The 24,835-nt window shown below is 34.6% G+C and overlaps 2 protein-coding genes across 5 annotated transcripts; both read right to left on the reverse strand.

Annotated features, from left to right (window-relative positions):
• Nucleotides 1-5,367: 5,367 nt before the first annotated feature.
• Nucleotides 5,368-18,515, reverse strand: LOC111794526 (N-terminal acetyltransferase B complex auxiliary subunit NAA25). Of its 4 annotated transcripts, none has more exons than XM_087124005.1 (19): nucleotides 18,173-18,515; nucleotides 17,501-17,657; nucleotides 17,284-17,402; nucleotides 17,027-17,101; nucleotides 16,279-16,372; nucleotides 16,034-16,152; nucleotides 15,269-15,317; nucleotides 13,746-13,852; nucleotides 13,440-13,615; nucleotides 12,625-12,827; nucleotides 12,159-12,289; nucleotides 11,627-11,703; nucleotides 11,063-11,137; nucleotides 10,778-10,970; nucleotides 8,239-8,358; nucleotides 8,013-8,151; nucleotides 7,531-7,571; nucleotides 7,035-7,289; nucleotides 5,368-6,451 (listed from the first exon to the last, which is right to left on the reverse strand). In XM_087124005.1, the coding sequence occupies exons 1-19, from the start codon at nucleotides 18,317-18,319 to the stop codon at nucleotides 5,744-5,746; spliced, it is 2,985 nt and encodes a 994-aa protein (XP_086980131.1). In that variant the 5' UTR covers nucleotides 18,320-18,515; the 3' UTR covers nucleotides 5,368-5,743. The 4 variants fall into 4 exon arrangements, with proteins under 4 accessions (XP_086980131.1, XP_086980130.1, XP_086980132.1 ...); XM_087124004.1 differs by having other exon boundaries at nucleotides 13,746-13,887; nucleotides 15,269-15,339; XM_087124006.1 differs by lacking the exon at nucleotides 18,173-18,515 and having other exon boundaries at nucleotides 13,746-13,887; nucleotides 15,269-15,339; nucleotides 17,472-17,612.
• A 1,084-nt stretch (nucleotides 18,516-19,599) lies between these two features.
• Nucleotides 19,600-20,904, reverse strand: LOC111795071 (GDSL esterase/lipase At1g06990-like). Its single transcript, XM_023677308.2, has 3 exons — nucleotides 20,272-20,904; nucleotides 19,908-20,169; nucleotides 19,600-19,778 (listed from the first exon to the last, which is right to left on the reverse strand). The coding sequence occupies exons 1-3, from the start codon at nucleotides 20,902-20,904 to the stop codon at nucleotides 19,600-19,602; spliced, it is 1,074 nt and encodes a 357-aa protein (XP_023533076.2).
• Nucleotides 20,905-24,835: the final 3,931 nt, after the last annotated feature.

Below are 24,835 nucleotides of genomic sequence, written 5' to 3' on the forward strand. Positions count from 1 at the left end.
TATTAGATGAAAGTCCACGTCCGCTCGTTTAGGGAATGATAATGAGTTTATAATCAAGGAATACTGAGACCTTTTGGGAATGCTAAAGCCATGAAAGCTTCCACTCAAAGTGGACTATATCATACTATTGTAGAGACCCGTAGTGGACATGAAACGAGGTGTGTTGGTATATCAGTTTCTTGATACACTCTTCGATATGATCATCTTACTTATCACTTTTATGAGTACAAATTACTATCTACTATCCTCATGTACCGACATGAATTCCTTCAAGATATTTCGTTTCTTATTACTCCGAGCAAAACACTTCGAAGTTCTTATGATTGAGCTACGAAAAAGGAAGGTGCATATTGTTAGTATAACTAGTAACTTCAATTCTTTTAACCTTTTCTCAATGATCCAATCCTTATAACAGCTCTCATCGTTCATTCATATACTCCTCTTTTATTCGAGTATCACATAATCGAGAGAGTGATTATATATACGCGGAAAGGAAAAACGACCCCTAAACAAGCACCAAAAATTAAATTACATAGATATCGGGATGATATTAAACACATACATATTAAATCATTCACTATCTATTTCTTCTCATCTCTACTCTTTCTTTGGTTTGAATGATGAAAAAGCAAAAAAAGATGGAAGAATAAGATTTTGTGCACTCTAGGTAGCCATTATCAACCCCTTAACACAATATCATATGGACCCAACATATCATTTTTAACTTTCCTTATTTCTTCCAATTCAATCGTATAATCACTACCCATTATCATCCTTTCTTTATTATTAATTATTATTATAAGAACAAGAACGGGGAGCATAAATACACGTTAAATTTCAAAATTGTCGTTAGTCAAAAAGACCTCAACCGATCCATATAGCCCACTTGACGAACGTCAACGACTAAGACATCGTAAGTTGGTCTGCAACCATCATAAAACAGGCTTTCAATCAGTATCGAACAGTTATCGAACATTGTAGGGTTATATTTGAATTTTATTGGATACAGATGGGTTCAATTATACGTGTAAAATGATGTGATATCACAATAACAAAATATTATAGATAATTGCATATAATGCACCAATGAAGTAAAGATTTAGAAGTCTTGGCTTGCATGATTAGGGTTATTAAACAACAAATTATTCTTTTTAGGATAAAACATTCCACTTTATATATTCCTTCAACTTTCTTTTTTTTCCAAAACTTTAATTCTTTTAACTTTTCAATCTAGTTATAATTATACCTTTTCTTAGCTACTTTATTATTATTTTTTATTATGTTTTTTTTTTCCTTTTTTATTTTATTTTATTAGTACGACAGATATTGTGAGATCTCTCATTGATTGGAGATGAGAACGAGTGTTAGCGAGGATGCTAGACTCCGAGAGAGGGTGGATTATGAAATCCCACATCGGTTGGAGAGAAGAATGAAACATTATTTATAAGGGTGTGGAAATCTCCTACTAACAGACAGGTTTTAAAATTTTGAGGGGAAGTTTGGAAGGGGAAATCAAAAAAGGACAATATCGGCTAGTAGTGAGCTTGGATGGTTAATATGGTATCAAAGCCATGCCCTTAATTTAATCATGTTAATAGAATCCTCAAATATCGAACAAAGGGTTTACTTTGTTCGAGGGCTCCAGAAAAGGAGTCGACCCATGATTAAGGGGAGGTTATTCGAGGGCTCTGTAATGTGCTTTGTAGAGTCCCACGTCGGCTAATTAAAGCCCATTAGTACGAGGCCTATTAGGAAACCAAAAACAAAGTCACGAGAGCTCATAGTCAGAATAGACAATATCATACCATTGAATCTCGGATTTATATTTTTTTAACCAATTAAATTATATCAAATTAATTTTTATAGCAATTAAAACCATTTTTTTTTTAGTAATAAATTAAATCAAAACCCATTTACATCATTACTTTTGAAATTGCCCAATTGTTATTATATTATTATTACTAAAATCGAAATCCAGAAGATCTTTGGTACTAAAAATAGAATTAAAAATTTAAAAAATAGAAAACAAGAAAAACCCATATTTAATAATTAACTCAACAATTAATAGTAATGATTAATCTTTAAATGTTAAAAAGTTACCAAATAAAAATAACATCAAATTTCCAATTAAGGTACCTCAAAGTGGAATAAGTTATTGAAGGACAACCATTATATATATATATATATATATATATATATATATATATATATATATATATATATATATTTAGAATTAGAATTTAACTTTTAATTATTTCTTGAAGTTAATAAATGTAATGCGGTCGTACCATTTGTAACATTTCAAATTTTGAATCACCGCTTTGATACCATTTGTAACACTGTATGTTTAGGATTCATATCCGGATTTCGAATTTTAATTAGAATCTTGGGCATGAGACGTTACAACAAATGGTTCATAATAAACTTAGCATTTAAATAACCTAATGCAATGATAATATAATAGCCCTAGTCCAAGCCCAGTACTGATAGATATTGTGCACTTTGGTTTGTTACATATCAACCTTAGCCTCACGTTTTTAAAACGCGTCTGCTAGGGAGAGACACCCTTATAAAGAATGATTCAAATGCTTCATTCAATTGATGTGAGATCTCATAGTCCACCCCTAAGGGGCCAGCGTCCTCATTGTCACAGTGCTTGGTGTCTGGCTCTGATACTATTTGTAACAACCAAAACTCACTTTGTTACCATTTGTAATAGCCCAAGCCCACCGCTTTGTCTCGTTACGTATCGATGTTAGCCTTACATTTTTAAAACGTGTCTACTCGAGAGAGATATCCTTATAAAGAACGCTTGATTTCCCTTTTCAACTGATGTGAGATCTCACAATCCACCCCCCTCGAGAGCCCAACGTCTTCACACGCACACTGCCCGGTGTCAGGCTATGATACAATTTGTAACAGCCCAAGTCGATCGCTAGAAGATATCACCGTTAATTTGAAAGTTGGAAAGTCTAGAAAGTAATTATAGAGCGGAATATGAGAGAGAGAGAGAGAGAGGAATAAGAAATAAAAAGAATGATAATGGGGGAAATAAGGTGTGGTTTAGGGTTGAGATTATTGTATAATGTAATGATGATTAAATAAAAAAAGAGATTCCAAAAAGGGGAAAAATTACATTAATATCTTTCTCCAAATTTCATTAATATAAATATGCCTCCTCCCCTTCCTCTTCTTTTGGCTTCCTCTTCGCCGTCGTCCCCCCCGGCTGCTCCGCCTGCCGTCCACCCGCCGTCCCTCACAAGTAGCACCGGAGAATCTGTCAAGCTCAGGAGGGATAGCGCCCCTCCAATAATCTCTCAAACTCGGGTTCCGGCGCTATCTATCCTGGGTTTCATGGCTTCTTCTTGCTTTTTTTTATTTCTATTTTTTTCCAAATATATACCAATTTTCCCGCTCCGAAAACCAAGGTATATTTCTATTTATATTTGTTTGATGAAAGTCCCACGTCCTTTAATTTAGAGAATGATCATGAGTTTATAATAAAAAATACTCTCTTCATTGATATTGAGAACTTTTCGAAAGCCCAAAAGAGGAGGGCTTAGAGGACAATATCTTACCGTTGACAATTTTTTTTTTTTTTTTTTTGCAGACCATTTTTTTTTAGGTTAATATAGAAGATGATCGTGGGATGAGGAAGGATTGATAGTGTATGATCCAAAGTTTAGGGCACGGGTGGTAGTATGTTATTATAATTTTTAGTGAGTAATAGTTTATTAGATAAAAAATGAAAAATATAGCTTTGGTGGATCGACCCTCCTTAATTTTGGGATAGCAAGGATTTGATCACGTTTAGAGATATTCATTTAGCTCTGTGTTTTATGCATACTCATTTTTAAATAAGAGGGAGGAAATTGAGACAAGACCGTTTCCTTTTACTATATAAAATATAATATAATATGTATGTTTAGAAATTAGGTTAGAAATTATATTATTTTTTTTTTTTTGCTTATAAATTATTATAGAATTTATTATGCATTTTTTAATAGAAATTATATTACCAAAAAAAAAAAAAAAAAAAAAAATAGAAATTACTAGTTAAATATAATTATATATATAAAGATTGAGAAAAATCTTTATAAAATTTATGTTCGAAAATTCTTGTCTCAATTAAAAATTTGCCTCGATTCTAAAACAAATTAAATGGAAAGTTTGGCAGGCGGCATGAAGATTAAAATAGGAGGTGAGAAAGAGGACGAAGAAGGTTTCTCTATCTTGTCTTTGTCTCGCTCTGCTCCATAGACATCTCTAGCGAGAATGCGAAGGTGGTTCTTAACATGCTAAGGTACGTCGAAGTAGGTTTTCCTTCTTTGTTATGAGTTATTGGTGCCGTGATTGATTGGTAGGAGCTTCAAGCTTCAAATTTATGTTTTCTAGTATCGATTTTTCTAGTTTTCTTGGCATCCTTTCGGTTCCTTTTAACAGTGATTATTGTTTATAAAAAATCTCATTTATTAAAATTGAAAGTTTAGAATAAAAAATGATGTTTTTTTTTTTTTTTTTTTTTTAATTTTTTTTAATTTTTTATTTTCTTACAGATTTTAGAGTAAAAATTATTATTTTTTCCATCATATTATTTATTAAACTTAGCTGCTTCTTCCCTTTTTTCGTTTTTCTAGTCTTTGGTTAAAATATTAACAGTTGGAATAATATTTTGTAAATAAATTGAAAAAAAAAAAAAAACTGACTTGTTAAATAATATTGCAAACATGTTTGATAATTTATCTCATTTCTAAATATTTAAAAATATTTCTAAAAAAATGAGCCAAATTTAAAAAACGGTATATTTTTCCTACTTCCATGTACATATATTTCTCTCTTCGTGCTTACATGTTCAATCATGTGTGACATTACAACATTGCATCTCATTGCCATCTTGATTCCCAACAACACATTCCATGGATCGTGATGTCATCCGATGTCTCGAGACACATCAACCATCTTGACTTGCTCAGACACATCTGTCGGGAGCTGACCCATGTGTCGATCATCTCATCGAGACATCCCGAACATCCATTCATCTGAGTTTTTTCAAACATCGCACTTGCTCGTGTCCATGTTAAACCATTTACGACATACATTCCAAATTGCGGGTGCATAATCCAACCTCCAACACATGGACTAGAGTGCAATATTGACACACCATCCAATACTATTCTTAAAAGACACTTTTCAAAGGAAGATGCTCAAGACGTTCATCCCATCACACTTACCCATGCTATGACACAACTCGGTTCAACCTCAAAGCCTAAAAGGTTAATCGATAGTTGAGACGTACCCTCCTTCGAGATTAGAGACTACAGTTTCATACATAAATATGGAATTTTATAAAATCAACTGGGTGAAATCTGGAAAAATAGTTTGTTCCTGCCGCTCTCGTTTCCTGTTCAGACATTCATTGGTAAGTTTACAGGCTAGAATAAAATGACCACCTTGGCTCAGTCATTTTGTATTTGTTCAACTTTTTCTCTATACTAAAATTAGTAATGCTTCCAATAGAGAAAACAGTGTGGTTCATGCAGCTAGAGATGCAACCAAAACTAATGATAAACTGGAACTTAACATAATGTAAGCTCAAATACTACAAGAGAATCAATATATATGTAAGGGACTCGAATGAAAAACATTACTTAAAACTCAATATTATTCTTCCAGAGATGAATTTTGGCTGAATGCAACCAAAATGAGAGATGCGGCACCAATGGGAATTGTAGTAGCTAGGTCTTCAGACTTGGGATATTTGCTGTTTCAATTTCTGAATTGATTTGAGTTTCGATTCACAAATTTTTATAAACTCATTTAACACTACGTTCTTCCCGGTAACTAGCTTTCTTGCAACATCTACAGTATTCCATGACTTCAATGCTTCAGATATCCTATGACCAAGTTCAGTATTGTCCATGGACGACGTCAAGGTTTCGAGTGCGTGGAAGACTTGCCCAGGTCCTTCGTTGTTGTTTCCACTCTTTTGAATACACAAGAGTGTGGCTTCTAATTTACCTTCATCCGATTGGTTGACAAACACACTTAACCAGTTCATCAGGATCTCTAGAATACTACACAAAGATTGTGTTGAATCCCGAATTGCAAGAAATAGAGGAGAAGAGGTTAGCTCAGCGGAGCTTGTTTTCTTCTTCCTTTTACCTGATGGGAGAGAAGATCGGACACAGGCTTGGAGTATAAGACTATGCCAAGCTAATGGCTCTGAAACCAACTGCAAGAGCGTCCTTATGTCGGTATACGGGGTGAAGATTGTGAACTCCAAGGATCCAACTTGCTCCAAGATGTACTTTTCCAGAAGAGAATCGACGATACGCCAGGCATGAAACTGACATCCATCAGCTTTTTTTTCCCCTAGCTCACCAGAGCTTAAGTTCCATGCATTTAGAAACACAGCAAAATTCAACCATTCAGCCAAATTGGGGCCAAAATCCTGCAAAAAAAAAAAAAAAAAAAAAAAAAAAAAAAAAAAAAAAAACAAACAAACAAACAAACAAACAAACAAACACGATGAAGATAATAACAAAAATGCTAGAACAATATCTGTGACACTAGAACACTGACAGTAGGCTCTTGAGCCACTTCACATAAAGCATACATCATTCCTCCCCCATATCAGAAAAAAGATAACGCAAGTCACATGCTCAAACTTGTTAAAATTTGAAACTCTACATAATTGCAAAGACAATAAAACATTAACAAAACAAGCAATGGAAAGCAAGGTCGCATAAACCATTGACCTGATTACTTGCAGATAAGTAGCTGTTTTCATTTCATTGATAACGTCTGAGTGTATACAAAAGGCAGGCTTTATAGCTAAAGAACTTGATACACAGTAATCGATTCACCAATAAATATGTTTTAGACAAACAACAACGTACTCTTTAAGAACTACCTTTAAATCTTGTATGTGTAGTTTAACAATAAATTTGTATATTTTTTGGACAAACAGGAACATACCTTACAGAACTTAGTCCATTAAAACCCCCCATAACCGAGAAACAGAAGGAACATACCTTATACGAACTTAGTCCATTAGAAACCCCCGTGACCAGTTCAACTGCATCCTCAAAAGTAGATCCCAACATTTTTGCATAGCTCTCAAGCAAGCATTTTAGCTCCGAGGAGATTTTGGGATCAGACAGAGAACCATTAATCTCAAAGTTCTCCTTGGTTGATGTTGAAACACTCTGAATAGAGAGGTAAAGCATGCGAGGAAGAAGAGATCTCTTCTCAACATTTCTCCTAACACCGGCTTCCAGATTTTTGTTCTACATTAGTCCCACAGTTTACAGCAGTGAGAAAAAGTGATTGAACATATTCATTCAAAAAGAAATTTGGAAAAGAACTAAAAAGTTCGAACTAAATTCAAAATTAGAAAGTTGCAAGAATAGGGGGAAGAAAACAAAACAACCAAAGAGCCTGAACAAATAAATTTGGGCAGAAGTTTCCAGGCATAAATCAGTTAATCAAACAAGGGAATATCATTAATGAAACATTGGAGTTCCTTACCAAGTTCTCTCTCGGAAAATAGGAAATTTCTTCAAAAGGACCTGACAACAAAAAATACCGTCAACCATAGTCTATGAAGATACTGTCAAACACCAAAACAGGATGCAAATTCTGATGTTATCCCAAAAGAAAAGAGAAGAAAAGAAAAAGATGGAACGAATCAAAGATCATGGGATTGCTTCTCTTCTGATAAAACGTTTTACAAAATTATGACATTAAAAACGAACATAAACATTCAAGCCTAGCGGAGTAGGAATATTCTGTTGCTTCCCAAGGAATGACACCTATCATCAAATTTCAGATTCTAATACCCACCCAACAATTATGTCCTAAACCAACCAAAATTACACATGAACTTATCCCAAAAAATTTACTATCAAATTAATCATTGTGTTAATTTTAAAGTGGCAAAATATTAACCATTATGCTCATTTCCTGACAAGTCAAAATTTAATTCGTATAAAAGATAAAAGAAAAACAACCTAAAAGATAATTTTGATCTGATGTCGGAGTCCACCATGGGCGTGACTGCAAATCTTCATTAAACGTTAGAGGTTTAGAGGTGATCTTAATAGACAGCTCAACAAATTGAATCCCATATTTCAAGCTCTCAAGAACAGCCTAAAAAAAGAAGAAATCTTGAATCAGTCGCATTAAAGAAAAGAAGTCCTATTGACAAGATGACACAATGACTCATGTGAGTAGTACCTCCTCTTCTTCAATGTTATGTGCATGTTGCTTTAACTGTAAAATAGATTCTTCCACTCTTGCAACTAGATACTGGTTAGAGTGTTGCAACCGTTCTTTGAATTGAACAAATTCAATAACCTGAAAGATAATAGATTGAGATGTTTACATCACAAACACAACTACTGGACCAGAGCAAAGATGGATCATATATTTTAATTTCTTGAAATCATGAGTTGACATCATCATTAATTACTTTTATCTGGGACAGGTTCACTAAAAGGGAAAAAGATAAAGAGCTGAGGACAAGAAGTTGGGAGGAGGAATCACGATTGGTTGCACAACGAATTGCAAGGAGTTGCAAACAGTAGCTGGAGAGTTATGAAGAATACGCGGCTCAACAATCCAGTTTAGTTCAATGTGCGGCATGGTTCACAGACCAATGACTTGTTCAACTGGTCAGTGGGTCAGGTCAATGGTTAATAGTTCAATTTGATCGATCTGAATCAATTTTTCTTCTTGATTCCATTTTTAAGGTCCATTTACTTCGATTATCCTTGTTTTAGGCTGAAATTGTATTGTATGAGGCTGATTTAGTATGTTTTGCTAGGAATTTTCAAGTAATTGCTAGTCCAAGGAGGATTGGAATGTTATAGCCTACTATTTCTCTCGATTCAAGGCAAGACACTTTCCTGCTGGATGACTACTGCTTTAAATATTTTCGAACTGTTAGATACGTGTGCATGTGATTGTTTTGTGAACTGTTGTGATGTTTGGACATACTTATAAATGATATTTTAAACACTATGAAACCTTATGTACGTATGGAAACCTGAGACAATTATCTCTATATTGCAAATCTATGTCCCTGAGAATTTTGTAGTATTTACTTATATGTGTACATGAGGATTACATTAGAATGCAAGACAATCACCTATATGTGTGCATGAGAATTGTAGTATTACCTATTTGTATGCATGGAAATATAGTATTACCTATTTGTGTGCATGGAAATATAGTATTACCTATTTGTGTGCATGGAAACCTGAGACAATTATCTCTATATGTCCCTCTATGTCCCTGAGAATTTTGTAGTATTTCCTTATATGTGTACATGAGGATTACATTAGAATGCGCAATTACCCCTATATGTGTGCATGAGAATTGTAGTATTACCTATTTGTGTGCATGAAATTACGTTGGACTAAACATCCTTGTGGCAATTAGTTATGTGTGTATGGGAATGGTATCACCTCCATGTGATATGGCCTTGTGGCAATCATCTATCAGGGATTATACATGCGTGTTGTGATTTTTACTTGTGACAACTGCTCATTTGAGTGCTTGGGAGTAGACCAATTTTGAATGATTTATAGCTATTTCGATTTGCAATATTTACTGTAAATGTATGCATATATAACCCCAACAGCGGGTTACTGAGTATTTTCGATACTTAGCCTTTCTCAAAATGTTTTTTTTAGGCAAAGGCAAGGGCAAGCAGGGGTTGTGACGAGAAGGACCACTAGTTGCCGAGACTGTTGATATGTTTTATTTGAACTTATTCATCTTTTCAATTATCTACTCTGAAGTTACCTAGACTTTTCTTTCATTTGTTTGGCAAACCTGTTCCACTGTTTACCAAGTTTTCTACTAGATTTGAGTGAAATGTTTTCTTCTGGTTTGATTTTGAAGGGATATAAAGCTTAATTGTTTTCATGAAAGGTACGAGTTTGCCACATGCATGTTTTTGTTCTTCCACTCTAAAATGGTGCAACCATGCATATGGTAACTAACTTGGTCGGTCTAGGGTTTTAAAAAGTTGGATCATTACACTCAAAGAACTTGTTTCTTTCTATATATGATATCCATATTAATCCTAAAGTGGAGAATCATCAAACAATTATATAATAGATTTTTCTTAATACCTCTATACTATCTTATACAAGCCCCGACTATTCTCACACAAGTGATGAATCATCAAACAGACATATAATGGGTTTTTTTAATACCCATGAGTATTTGGGTCTTCTTACCCACACCTCAACTAATCTCACAGGATAACAACTTGAACCAACAAAATAGTGGATAATCAAACAATTATATGGAGGATATTTATATTTTGTACCATGTGCAAAGGTCATGACCAACAGAAAACAAGACAGCAAAGTTCCCAAAAATAATAATAATAACAATAATAATAATAAATAAATAAAAAGAAAATAAAGGAAAAACAGTTTGAATCAATTTTATCCCAAACATATCATAATAGCATACTATATCTAGTTTCATTTCTTTAATTACACTGAACCGCTAAATGTGCCATCGGTAAAAATTTTGTGTACCTGCACAAGAAAAGAGGTTGAAAATACCCGAAATAGCATATACCAATAAAAACTATAGAAAAGCACCGTGTACACAGCAACCCAAGTGCATCCTAACATGCAAACACAGGGAGAGCACATTGTACTACTGCTTGATAAAATATGAATGGAGAAAAGCCGCAGGTCTTGCATGCTAAATGTTCCAATATACAATCTACAGAGCTAATACTTTGACTTACTTTTGAATAACTTCTATGGCGATATGCAAGAAATGTAAGATCCGCAGACTCTCTGAAGTGATCATCCATAAACTTCAAGTAGTCATTTACAAGATTACTAAGATCTTCCCAAAGAGGAGATACCAACATCTGGGGTAAAATGTGGTGTGAAACAGTTTCCATCAGGATATTCTTTACATCCAACAACTTATACCTTGAAGAAGAAACAGAATCAACACTCTTATCAAGCATTGCTATACAAAGGAAAAAGAAAAAGACAAAGAAAGCACTAAATTAAATACTGACCATTCATAAGCTGAAGAAAGGGCACCTAGATAGGAATATAGATGCAACAATAAGATCTTGTACTGCCAAACGTATCTGTCAAAAAAAAGAGAAATAGATTTACACTTAGATAAGAGAACTGGAAACTGCCCACCATCTAGAGTAGGGGTATTTGCAATGGCAGTTCCGCTCATTGGGTAGGGGTAGTATAACTTCAATATGGGTCCCTCATGCCTTCTGGCGTTAATTAAATTTTAAAAGAAAAATAAGCTCTCTAGAATTCTTGCGAATGTGTCTGCTGCTTCATCGTGCACTTTGCACCCAACACTAACAGTTATTTTAATGGAAAAAAAAAAAAAGAGAAGAAATTAGTTTGATGGATGGTTTATCAGTTTTAAAATGATACTTATTAGGAGGCCACATCAATGCCCATGGCAAATACATATTTACATCTTCACAGAATGATTGGTCCTGTCGCCTCTATGGAAACCTTCATTGTGGTGGTTCAAGTATACATGCATATATATACCAACATATCTATGATAAAGGCTTTATTTACAGATTCAAATGATAAACATATCTAACCTTCTGATGGTCAAGCCCCACTCCAAAACCAGAATAGCCTCTATGATGTAGCCAAAATTTTGTGTACGCCAAAAGAGCTATACCAGAAACAGTTATAAAACCAAGATATATCATCAGTAAAGGACAAGTGGACTTGCCTCATTATCACAATATAAAGTAAACAATACAGTAGCAGACACGCCCTTCAGCCATGCCCATTGCAACTGACTTCTAGTCTAGCTCAATATAAGAAACACAATAAAGTAGCTCAACTGCAAGGGTTGATGGCATGGTGGCAAATGATAAGTGGTCATGGTTTCTTTCCCCTTGGGCGACCTCACCAGAATTAAAAGGGTAAAAACATTGTTTCTAAATTTTTTCTGCAGACCATAAGTTGGTGGAATTCTTGGTATAAAAAAACAAAACAAAAGGAGCCATGAAAGCTAATTCATTTCTTGAAATTAGACTAGTACAATACATCGATAACTATCCAATAACATTTACAGCACTCAACAATGAAGTAAAATGATCTATCATCAACATATAAACAAACCTGAACCAGCACATTGCATATCAGTGATAAAAGCTCTTCCCCATGCATACTTTCTTGAGGATCTAAATCTTTTGAAAGTGGGAGGTTTTTACAGTACATCTCTGCCATCTGTACCGCACAGCGCTCAAGTTCTGGGAAAGAACAGCATAATCTATCAATTTTCATGGCATAAGATGCAACTCCATGATAAAGTTTGCAAAAGAAACATATTGCGCAACATACAAAATAGGCCACATCTTCAAGTGTATTTGATAATCTACCCCTAAAATACTTGGGATTCATTGCACAAATGGCATGACATTTAATGTCATATTAAAGCTAACACTTCTCTCAAGTTTTCTATGAATTATCTTTTTCTAATGCTACATCCTTAGTGTAGTTCCTAGTGCATAGCTTGTAGGTATTGTCATGTAAATGCAGCACACTGAGGTTACAAGAATCAATGACATGAAATCAGGGGACACACCAGAGACCGGTTGATGGAACATATTTCCACTCAAATCTTGAAGTTTTAAAAGCGTTATTGACTGTCCAAGGGCCTTAGTTGTGATGATAGATGTAGCGGGAGTGGTTTTCTTTAACTTCTCCAGTAATTCAGTCCTTTTATCAGGAGTTAACACCTCAAGGAACATCTCGACATCAGAAGTGAAGCAAGCTAGGTGACCAAATCTGTGATCGGGATACAAAATATCATTGGAATAAAATCATAATATCATTCACAAATGAAATTTAAACACAATCCTATAACCCCATGATAACCAACCAATCTAACTTGAGATAAAATGGCTGAAACTTGACAATCCCTTGGTTGGGTTAGCCTTTTCCCTCGTGACACATTAAAACAATATTTTGCCTTGAAACTTATTGGTAGCATTCCAACAAAAGCTATTCTTTATAATTATGATTATTTCCATATCTATATGAAACAAAGACTGCATTAAGAAAACAATCAAAAGAACAGCCTAGAGATCAATGAAGACGTGCGCCCCTAGCCTAGAGGAGAAGTGGACAGAGCACGTCCAAACTAGAATTATAACATCAAAGGCAGTAAATAAGAATGGAAATGATGTTAAAACTCCTAAATATCATAAAAAGATTCAAAAAATGATGTTAAAACTCCTAATATCATAAAAAGATTCAAAATGAGTTGCAACAAAAAGCAGCCCTCATCGGGAGTGGGTTGATGCTCCAAGTTGGACAGTGCTAATAAACAAAATAATGAAAAAGAAAAGAAAATAGAATTTGAATTTTGGACTCTGGAAGTCAAAATGCAAAATGTACCTGACATAATAATCAGTAAGGGCCCTCAACAAATTTTCGTCATTACCCTTGCCATGCATGTGCTTTCTCCTTTCAATTTCAAGATTTGCCAAGAATGGGCCCCTTAAAAATTTGTTGTTATCATCTTCTTGTAGTCTTTGTATAACAGCTGATGCATTTGATATACGAGAGTTAAACTGCATGCCCAGTTTTGATAAATCAGATCAGAGCTTTTCTTGTTAAAAAAATTAAAAAGAAGGTAGAGCTGCCTACTCCTAAAGCAACATCAATACAATAAGCAGAGAACTTTAGAGAGTAGATATGTACCAATTCTTCTGCCAAAGGTGAGATCTTGCAAAGCACCTTCTTTGGTAGATGAATTGGGTCAATACTCGCTTCAGTGCACCAGTTACTATCATCCTCCAGCAGACAGCCTAGATAATGTAGAAAACACTCCCAATCATCAGGGCTGCCAAACAGAAAGAAAAACAATAATTGTTATGGATATTAAATGTACAGCAATATGGCATCAAATCAACAGTTTGACATTCATATATGCACACAGGTACATACATCAGTATGATGCTGTGGGATTTGGGATTGAGAGGTGTTGACTGAGAATTTAGCACAAGGTTTTGAACATTGCAATGGTCAGTATCAGAAATAGGCATGCAGCAGAAGGAAAATACACAGGAAGGAAAAAGAATAATATAAACGGACAAATGTATGGACATGACAAGACTAAACCAAGCAAAATCAAGCCAGAAAGAAAAGGAGAGAAACACGTGATGTCGCCTCACATTTAAGGTAAGGTGAATCACATTATCTTGGAGATTAATTTTGACTTGATTAAGTTAATTGAAACGTTGATTGAAACAAAATTTGAGTAAATTAGATTTCAGTAGGATAAGTGAAGTTAATTAAATTTCTGAAGTTATCTCATGTGCAATATCTAATTAAGTCCCAAAGTTCAAAATTTTTAGAATTTAATTATCCATTGTTCTTTTTTTTATTCAAGTTTGAAAAGTCCAATCTTATTTTTCAAAGATAATAGCCAAATCATTCAGGAAGTTTTAAACTAGAGTTTAAGTTGGAAAGGAGGAAAATGAAAAGGAATAAAAGAAAACCCTAAAAGAATTTTTAAATATTATTTATTTTCCCTCTCTTTCCTTTCTCCATCTCATCCCACCCTCCTGAAAGTTCTTCTTGCCAGCACTCTACTCCCGATGATTAATGGCAGCTGGTCTTTGCAGGTTTTTTCTCGGTGACACAGATGCAACCTCTGGCTGTAGGCGTGCAAGACTGCAGTGTGGCTTGCAAACAGGCAGGTGTTCAATCCAGCTTCTTTAGCGATGACGATTTATTCCAGCAGTCAGTGACCATCGACGGCTTGCTCCCTGGCCAACGAACCGCAACAACTGGTCTTGGGTGGCAGCGACCTAAGGTTTGTTTTCTTCAGCCAGTTTCTTTGTCGTTCATGAGCTCTTGATTGTGACCCACCTCTCCAAACAACCCAATTTGATTTTAACCTTAACATTACAGGTCTAGATCCACGATTCGAACCTTTTCGAACTACAACCAGCAAAAACTTAGAGTTTTCTTGGTAAGAATTATTGGGTAATATGCATCACTAACCCTTTTCTAATTTGAATTAAGTACTCTAAATTAGTTTTAATTTATTGAAATTCTTTTTATGGGTTCTATTACACATGAAAAACTCATTTTTTGTATCAACAAACTCCTGTGACGAAATATTTCCATTAGTAGATTTAATCGGACTAAAACAAGAAATGCTTAAAGTTTAGACAACAAAAAATGGGAAACACATAAGTATTGATTTGAAAACATACCGTAACTCCAAGATTCTCTGAAATATATTGGCAGCATCAGCAAAATCACCTGCCCGAGCAAGAAGCCTCCCCTGTCAACTTGAAGCCAAAGTTTACTAATACAAATGAGCTCATTACTTTATGAATGACTATTAACATGGATTGCTAATCTTGCGATAATAATGGTTTTGGCAATGATAAAACAAAAAACTACATGCTCTTTTCTTAAAGGAATAATGGAGAAAATGGCAATGCAGTGGTGGGTGTTAGAGGGAGATATCTGCAATATCAGTCGCTTCACATTCCTTAATACTTCGTACAAAACCAAGATGAACAAAAATAAAAAGAAAAATAAAGGAAAAATAATCAAAATTAGCTTCAGATGTTTCTTCATCACCATTTTCATGCACTGAAGAAAAGGGCAGATTCAGAGAAAAAAATACCAATTCTGAAATCCTAGACAAAGAATAATCATCAGTACTCAATGTTTTCAAAGTGCATTATCAAATCAGAAAAAGATGTGATATTGCTAGCTAACTAAACTGAATAAAACTTATAATCATGCAATAACAAATTAAGACACTTGTCTACAATATCTTGATCTAGTCTACAACTGTCCCCATGCTATTAATTCAATTAACTCGTACGGACTTCTGAAATAATGAAAATAGGAAATCTTTGAAATGAACAAGTAGGATGGAGAAAGTCCACTATTATTTACATCGCATCATGTTCTCATATAATCTGCTGTTTAATGCTAATGAAAAAAAAGGCTTTAGAAAATACCTGTATGCGAAGTCTATCAACTTCAACAGTTAATAATGATCCCAACTTCCCAGTGAGAACTTCCAAAGCATCTTCATACTTGGCTTGATGTTCCAATATTGAAATGTAGACCATAATAGCTACAAGGATAGGCAAACATTAAAGGGATGTAAATCGCTTTTGATTGTACAGAAGCACTTTCCATACGGGTTATTAGTATTACAACAAGAAAAAGTATTTAAATTAAAAAAATAAATAAATTACACCTTCAGGTTCGTGTAAGCTATGGGATGTAATATGCTTTTTGAGTAAACCCTCAGCTAATAGCAACAGCTTTTCCCCACCACCACCACAAAGCACCTGCAAGAAATTCAGTAACTGCATCATAAGTAAAATGCTAATGGATACCTTAATCAAGATCTAATAATCAAGTTCACTTATTTGAACGAACAATCATAGTAATCTCCATATTATAGTAACGGTAGAACAATCTAGTAAACTCAAACTAGAAAAAAGCTGATTCTCTCTTACTTGCATAGAAAATTATTCTTGTTTGAAACCAAGCAGTGAATACTTTGATAGTCAATACCTTGTATGTTTTAACTATAACAAGCTTTTAATTTAACAATGTCGAAATTTTTCAGGATATATTCACACTCAGTATTCATTAAAACTTCGACGAGGGAATCACTACAGTACTTATAGGAGAATTAACCAGAGAGCTCCAGCTTTCAAGAAACTGAAGTTTTAATCAATTTCCCAGGAAATACATCCGTGTCAGGGCTTGTGGGTTCATGTATACAAACCCACCTAATATGAAACGATGGGTTTCCCTCTCTGGGAATAGTATCCAAAATTCTGATCACGTATTCCAACAGCTACATCATAGTCTAAAAATCTAAATCTTTCGTATTTAGCCCTACAACATATCTCCACAATTGTTTTTCAGGTTTTTATATTTTCTTGATTTGGAAAGTAAATGCTATAAACGTAGTATCGAACAGCCAGTAGAACCTGCAATTGAATGCTACAGACTGCCCACAGCAAAAACCTTTCTTCACCTGCAAGTTTATACATCTTGATAGCTGTCTGTGAGGAAGAGGAGGGAAAGGAAAAAAGACATAAAAAAAATCATAGAATCATTATTATTATTATTAAGAAAGGGAATATCTGAACATTCATGAAGCATCAATAAAAATGATATCCACAAATAAGCCAACATACAAAGAAAATTTGGGGTTTGGGAAAGGTGGCAAGTGAGGGACAAGAACCTGCTGCTGTTTAACAAACGAATACTCGCGAACATAGCAGTTGAAAAGCCCCATCATCAGATCGAGATGGTTTGGAAATTTTCCACAAGCATATTCATAACAGCCAGTTGCCAAGTCCACTGATTGCATGTAAAACAATGAGTTAAATCACAATGAAGAAAATGAATAATGGAACGATATGGATATACATCGATTGAATTAGGTGAATTCTACTAACTATGGTCAAGTCGCTGGAAAACAATTTGTAACGTGCTCAGAGTAAGATCATCCATCAAGATAGAATCGTTAGTATACAGTAGCTCTTTGGCACTTAAACAGACAGTTAAAGCTTCATCGGGCTTCCCCATTCTTTCCAAAATCAACGCTTTAAGTGCCTGAAAAAAACAAAATTCAAGTCGCTCCATTACCTTCAAACCTACTTGATAATTATTCAAGTCGCTTCATATCCTTAACGCATTCTGAACTGTTAGTGCATGATCGGAGTACTAGAGTAACAATAGAACAGCATAAGAAAAAAAATCCTATCAAGAATCTAAGATAGTCTTCAAACTTGAAGGATCTCATCACGAACAGCAACAATTAACCAAAAAAATGAATACTGAAGCTGCCTGAAATGCTATCAGAATGACTTTCTTTCATATTGTGGGAGTGTACATAGTACAAATAAGCAGCCTCCCAGCTCTACACTTAATCAAACAAACATATTCTCCACAAGGCTTTATTGACAAAAATGGAGACAAGAAAAAAACAAAACCGCACGCAAATTGCTACGAAAATACACATTATCAAGAAATGACAAATACTCAAGAATTATCAACAAGCTACAAAGAAGCAGAAATCACTCCGACTCAGAATCAACTGCAGAAAGTGAACGGTTGTATTTCGTTACCAAGGCGTAAGGCGCATTCGGATATTTGGCAAGCAGTGTTGTTACAGCTTTGAGAGCATTCTTGAACTGCCTCGAATCGATGGCGTCCCATATCGGGCGCACTCGCCGCTCCGGTAACCCTCCGGCCAACCCGAACTTGGACGCCATTGAGAAACTCCTCGAAAGAAGCTGACAAGACGTGAATGCGATGATTCACTACGCAAATTGGAGATTCTATGAGCAACCGTTTCGTCGATTGAGTTGAAATTTAAAGGAGAATCAAGCAAGTGATGGTGGTTGGTGGTAAACCTATTTTGAGCTGAGCTTTTGGAAAGCTGAGTGTTCCAGTGGCGCCGATCGAAAAAATTCCAACAGTGTGACTCGCTATCCATTCAAACCACACCCGACCTGTAGCCCGGCCCATTTTCAAAATCAACTATTTTGGGCCGTCTCCAAATATAAATTTTGAATTAAAAATGTCAACTTTTTTATTTTTTATTTTTTATTTTTTATTTTAATGTTGTTTTATTTTTAGATAATAATCATAAAATAGTATTTATTTACTTCCAAAATTTCTAAACATTTTTTGAAATATTTAGGGGAAAAAAACACTTATGTTTTTAAAAATTAGAAATAAAACATACCAAATATGAATTTAAGTTAATACACCGTACACGAACGTCACCAAATGTTTTATTTTCTAATTTTTTTCGAAATGGGCAATGTAGTATTTATTATTAGCAAAAAAAACACGAGCATAATTCATCTAGTTAAAAAAATATTCATCATTCAAACCCATTTAAGTATCATACTCTTCTATTAAAATGTCTATTTAAACGTTTGATCTTTTAGTCAATCATATATGTCTTAACTAATTGAGGAGAGGATTATGCTCAAGTAACAACATAAACCGTATATAAATGAGTGTCTTTATCTTAGTAATAGTATTGATACAATCCACTTTACAACTGTTACAAATAATTTTATTTAGATCGTGTGTGAGTGGTGATATCTCATACAAAAAGTTTATAAGATTAAGCTACAAAATATCTATTTTTTTATTTATAAACGGTTAATCGAAAAAATTAATGTTTCATATGATGATCATGTTTAACTCGATTTTTATTTTGAGTGAATTATAAACTCCTGCATGTGAAGGCTCGTCCTAGTTTTTGTGACCCGTTCAATAAACTCGTTAGTTTATGGATTTGACCAAATAAAAAGTTAGAAACATAATTTTCATGAGATAAAATTCATTCCTTGGAAATAGAATATTTGTGTCCATTTGATCGTGAGAAGTTACATTCATAGACTATAATCTTCGTTAATTAAACTAGAGAAAAAAAAAAAGTATTACCAAAGTAGCCTAGACAAGTTTCATTTTAAAATCAGCTAACACTGAAGCCTTAGACTTAGAACCCGAAACTATTCAATTTTGATTTAGGTGATTAAAGAAATTGCTTGAGAAATAATTCAATCATGAATTTGTAAGCTGCTTCGGAAGGATGGACGCTATCCCAAAACAGGTATTTTGATGGATCTTCACATGTTCGGGTAAATGCATTACATAGAGGCGCTACTTCCGCCAATCCAGTTCCACAACAACCTGTGTTTGTATGCTCAAAACCTGTGCGACCGAAAGCCCCAAGCAAAACTTAGTTGAAAATGATTCTCAAAACTTAATTTCTCTAAAATATGTACGACCTTAGATCATATAAGTTGATAAAGGTTTCTATTTTGATGGACACCGACTTACCATACTTGTGAGGATTATTGACCATGTCGATGAGAGGGGTGTAAATGTCAGCGTACAATATTGTGCTTCCATGTAGTTGCGATTGTAGATTGCCCAACAACGTTGAAAGCTTATGATTATAGGATATGGAGTCCGAGTTTTGATCTTCCAAACATATTCGCTTTAGAGGAGGTTGAAACGATATAGTCTCTTGAATGGGAAGACAACCAATGGGAGGGAGGCCAGCAACCACTATATTGCGACATCCAAGCTCGTAAATTTCCTGTTCAGTATGTTAGAGTTCATAAGCTTATGTGAATGAATTTGGATTATTATGCGATCAAATATTGATTAGGGTTAATAGCGTGCATATGGTTTAATTTACCTTGATGAAGCTTTGTAGTCTATCTTGGATGAAATCTTGGTAACCGCTAATATTGTATTGTAGTTTCCTTATCGGAAGGTCGTAGAAATTTTTGGTAAAGTCATTAGTTCCTGCACTAAGAATAACTAAAGCACTACCAATAATCTTCTTACTTTCATCTACACCTACAATCCGCGTAAGTCTTTGAATATAGTTCTTGAATATATCAACTTGCTTCATCATAGGAATAACTTCGGATATCATAGTAGTTAGATCATCAAACCCTGAGCCGGCTGATGCAAAACTAACTCCTGTTTTCACGTCATCATTTGACAATTTTGGATCCAAAAATGGAGGAACAAGCTCCTTTATGCCCAACCTAGAAGCCACCATGTCCGGAATGAGTTTTCCATTACTGAACCTTCCAGTAGCAATATGACCGGGAAAATCTTTGCCATAAGGAGAGTAATTAGCCTTTATAAGGGTGGGAATGAAGTTGTTATTTCCCGTATCTACCGTAGAATCACCGAAAATAAGAATGGCAGGAAAATATCCAACTTTTTTTAGATCAGAAGCACTGCACAATTTGCTCGTACATAATGACCAAACTATGTGGAGCGATAGAACAACAATGAGATAATTCACTTGTGCCATTGTCGGTGTTCTTCAAATTGTTTTTGATATCATCTTTGTCAATTGGTGTATGTATTAATAGGGTTTGAAAGATAATAAAAGTAAGCTCTTTATGGTTTCTACATGGTGTTATTTAGTTGCGAGCAATTTAAGGCCATTGAATGCTATATAGTTTCAAATAGTTCATTCAGTCTATTTGTCCTTTATTTTTTCTATAAAAAAAATATAGTTTATTTGTTAATTTATATAGTTGAGATCAAGGTACCCAACACAACTACAAGAGTCGATGATAGAGAAGTTATTGAGTATCAAACTGAAAGGGGTATCAACTATAGACAGTAAGGTCGTTAATCTCAAAAAATAATATACAACAATCAATGAGATGCTATGACTAGCATGTAGCAGATTCGGTTGGACGAAGAGTTCAAATGCATCAAGGTGGACAAGAAGGTGTTTTGGGTTAGGGTAAAATGAAATTTCTGTTGGGTTATATGTCCTAATACTCATAGTCTGTAAGCAAAAGTTTATATTTTCCAAACTCGTCATCCAACAATTTGGACTTCTTTTTGCTCTTCTTGCATACATTGAGCCAAGAAAATTCATATCTACCGCTAAGAATTGTGTTTGGATTGCTGCCATGGATGAGAAAATTCGAGCTTTACAATAAACGACACTTAGATTTTTGTTCTTCGCCCGCGCAACACGTGGGCTCTAAATGGGTGTTTAACACTAACTATTTGCTCGATGAATCTATTGAGCATTTCAAGACTCGTCTGGTTGCCAAAGGTTATACTCAGATTTTTTGTCTCAACTACACTCACACTTTCACCCCTGTTGTTAAAGCTACTACTATCGGCGGTCGTTGTGACGCCCTTAACCCTTCTTACCCGATTTAACCTTTCTATAACACCGAGGTTACGAAGGTACAAGCCTTCTTAGAAAAAGGAAAAGAAAAGAGGGGCTAGGATTTTTGAAAGAGGAAGCTGAAAAGTGAGATTCAAACTCAAATTTGCGGAGTTCAGGACGGTTTTTGGTCGAGAATCCTTCACGGAAGTGGCTCAAAACATGATTCTTCATAGGTCTAAACTTTTGAACTACCGAAATCGATTAATAATTGAGGAAGAACCCAAGATATGATTTATGAATTTAAGGATAGTATTTATGTTTAAATTATGACTTTTAGGTGATTGTTTATCATACTGACCAAATCTTGTGAAGAGATCTCAAAGAGAAAATGCTTGAATCCAAAAATGGTAAGAATTAAGAAACACCCTTATTTTGAATTTTGAATTTTGAATGAGATTATTTTTTCCACCCTTGATTAAATTGCATGTTTGATTTCGCTGTTAGAAGATGTTTAAACCTTATTTTAACTCTGTTTTCACCCTATTTGCACTATTTATGAATATTGAAGTTAATGACAAATTTAAAAGTTTTTTTTGCTGGAACAATTCATGATATACCCATAGTAATAGGATTATTTTAAAAGAAAAATAGGTCCATTACAATGGATGTTAATGGAACTATATGGTGGCAGCTACTTTGTGGTGGGCGTGGTGGTGGTGAGGGCTTGGGGCACCTTCTTTGTGGTGGGCGTGGTGGGAGTGGTGGGCATTGTGGGCATGGTCGGGGTGGTGGGCGTGGTGGGCATGGTGGGCATGGTCGGGGTGGTGGGGGTGGTGGGGGTGGCTTGGAGCAGCTACATGATGGTGACTGCCATGATGAGTTGGTGCAACAACAGGGTTGCCGTGAGATTCAACAGATTCGATGACATTGAACTTGGACTGCGTAGGCAGGTGGTGGTGATGAGGGCTTGGAGCAGCGACATGATGGTGGCCATGGTGGTGGTGGTGGTGAGGGCTTGGAGCAGCTACATGGTGGTGGCCATGGCGGTGGTGGTGAGGGCTTGATGCACCGTGACTCTCATGATGAGTTGGTGCAACAACAGGGTTGCCATGAGATTCGGCAGATTCGATGACATTGATCTTGGACTGCGCAGGCGCATGGTGATGATGGTGGCGGTGGCGGCGATGATGATGATGATGCGGGCCTGGAGCGGCTGCTTTGTGGTGGCTGTCGTGGTGAGTTGGTGCAGGAGCTAGGCTTTCATGAGATTCAGTAGCTTCAAAGACATTGAAACTACAATAGAAAAGAAACAAAAGCACACAAACACTTGTTTTAAGAGAAGCCATTTGAATATGATATGAACTTCTAAGCTTGAAGTGTCATATATATATATATATATATATATATATATATATAAAAAGGTTGATAATGAATTGAAAAACATTCTAAATTGAGAGTATACTATATAATTAAGTAAAAGTTGAATAGTCTTGTCTAGAGGATCGTGTCAGTCAATTTAACTCGATTTTCATCTATATTTGGATTTTAAAATAAAGAACCAAACTCACGTTCCATATATGAATTCAACAAATTTCTTAATTAAAGTTTTATATTTAATTTAAAATGTCAGTTTAAGAATTTGATTGGGGAATGTTTTGTCCAACAAATTAAAGAGAAAAATATTAAGAACCAAAGGTGGAAAGAGAAAAGGTTGTGTGGAATAATCTTTAATTTCTCTATTTTTTTCTAATAAAATAATAATGTATTGACTTAAAGATCCATTATAAAATTTTAAAACAATATAGTAATCAACAAGGAAAAATGACTAAAATATGGAAGAGAATATGCACGACTAAAATACGAGTGAGACAATATGGATGAGTATGTTATGCATGATTTAAGAAATTACCAATATGTCCCTATGATGAGATTTGTGATGAATGTTGTTTTATATGCTTTCCACTGATTTCAATCGTGTTAGAAAGGATGATGGGCTATTGCGATATGTGCTTTAGGTAATTGATGGATGGTATCTCCCCGTTGTACTTGTTTGCTTGTATGTGAGCATGATACACTAGGTGTTAGCTTCAGGTGTTGGATTGTGTGTTCTCACTGTGGAGTGTGTTTACCTGCATAGAGCTAGGGCGTTAGAGTTAGGTTGGCTAGACGATGACCTAGGTCAGGTTGTTATCAGTAGACTGAGCACTTTAGGGTCGTGAGTGTCGGTAGAGGTTCTAGTTTCTTGTAATAGCCAAAAAAAAAAAAAAAAAAAAGAAAAAAAAAGTCATAAATAATGAAATAAATAAAGAAACGAGGAAGAAGGGGTAGAATAACTTGAAACCAGGGATCCATTAGAAATTTGTAATACATGCTAACAAAATTAGAAGGCAATCCAGTAAATCCTGATAAAAAAAATGAAGATTCAGTAATTACAAACCACAAACTAAATATAGAGAGCAGTAAAATTTTTTTTTTTTTTTTATACAATAGTAACCAAGTCAAATAAGATTTTTAATAAAAATATAATTATAGATATATAACATTTAAAAAGTAATATAATTATATATATATATATATATATATATATATATATATATATATATATATATATGTATATATATATATATATAACATTTCAAGAGTTTTAACGATGGACAAGGTAAATAAGAGAAATAATTTTATAGAGTTCAAACTTGAAATTGATGTCATGGGCTCACATAAGTTGACTTGGATTTCAAAGGACAGAATCGTACTTTCATTAAGGATATATTCATGACAACAACTTAAGCTAACCAGGTAATGACCTTACTATCGACATGGTTATATTTGATGTTGACACGTGCCTGTGGTTCTGCACGTTTCATATATACTGATATGTGTGAATATTTGTGAATCGGTATGCTTATATTATGTTTATGTGATGTTATAATATGTGTATTGTATGATAATAATTATGGTACGATGTGTTCAAGGATATGTTTGAGATAGGATACAGAAGGATGAACAAAACGAAATGTAACCATAGAAGTAAGATACGTTCATGAAACGTTAAGGCTAGGTTACATACTAGAGTGCTATGGATAGGGGAGATTGATGAAACAATATG

This window comes from Cucurbita pepo, chromosome 5, assembly GCF_057944985.1.
Source record: "Cucurbita pepo subsp. pepo isolate OVF chromosome 5, ASM5794498v1, whole genome shotgun sequence".
NCBI classification, from domain to species: domain Eukaryota; kingdom Viridiplantae; phylum Streptophyta; class Magnoliopsida; order Cucurbitales; family Cucurbitaceae; genus Cucurbita; species Cucurbita pepo.

Excerpts from the sequence above, each read along its gene's own strand:
- LOC111794526 (XM_087124004.1), bottom strand. The coding sequence starts at position 18,319 with ATGGCGTCCAAGTTCGGGTTGGCCGGAGGGTTACCGGAGCGGCGAGTG. Across the intron at positions 15,340-16,033 it reads TTGATAGACTTCGCATACAG|GGGAGGCTTCTTGCTCGGGC; the intron begins GTATTTTCTAAA and ends TCAAGTTGACAG. Across the intron at positions 8,152-8,238 it reads ATAACATTGAAGAAGAGGAG|GCTGTTCTTGAGAGCTTGAA; the intron begins GTACTACTCACA and ends TTCTTTTTTTAG.
- LOC111795071 (XM_023677308.2), bottom strand. The coding sequence starts at position 20,904 with ATGGCACAAGTGAATTATCTCATTGTTGTTCTATCGCTCCACATAGTT. Across the intron at positions 20,170-20,271 it reads GACTACAAAGCTTCATCAAG|GAAATTTACGAGCTTGGATG; the intron begins GTAAATTAAACC and ends CATACTGAACAG. Across the intron at positions 19,779-19,907 it reads CAATAATCCTCACAAGTATG|GTTTTGAGCATACAAACACA; the intron begins GTAAGTCGGTGT and ends TCGGTCGCACAG.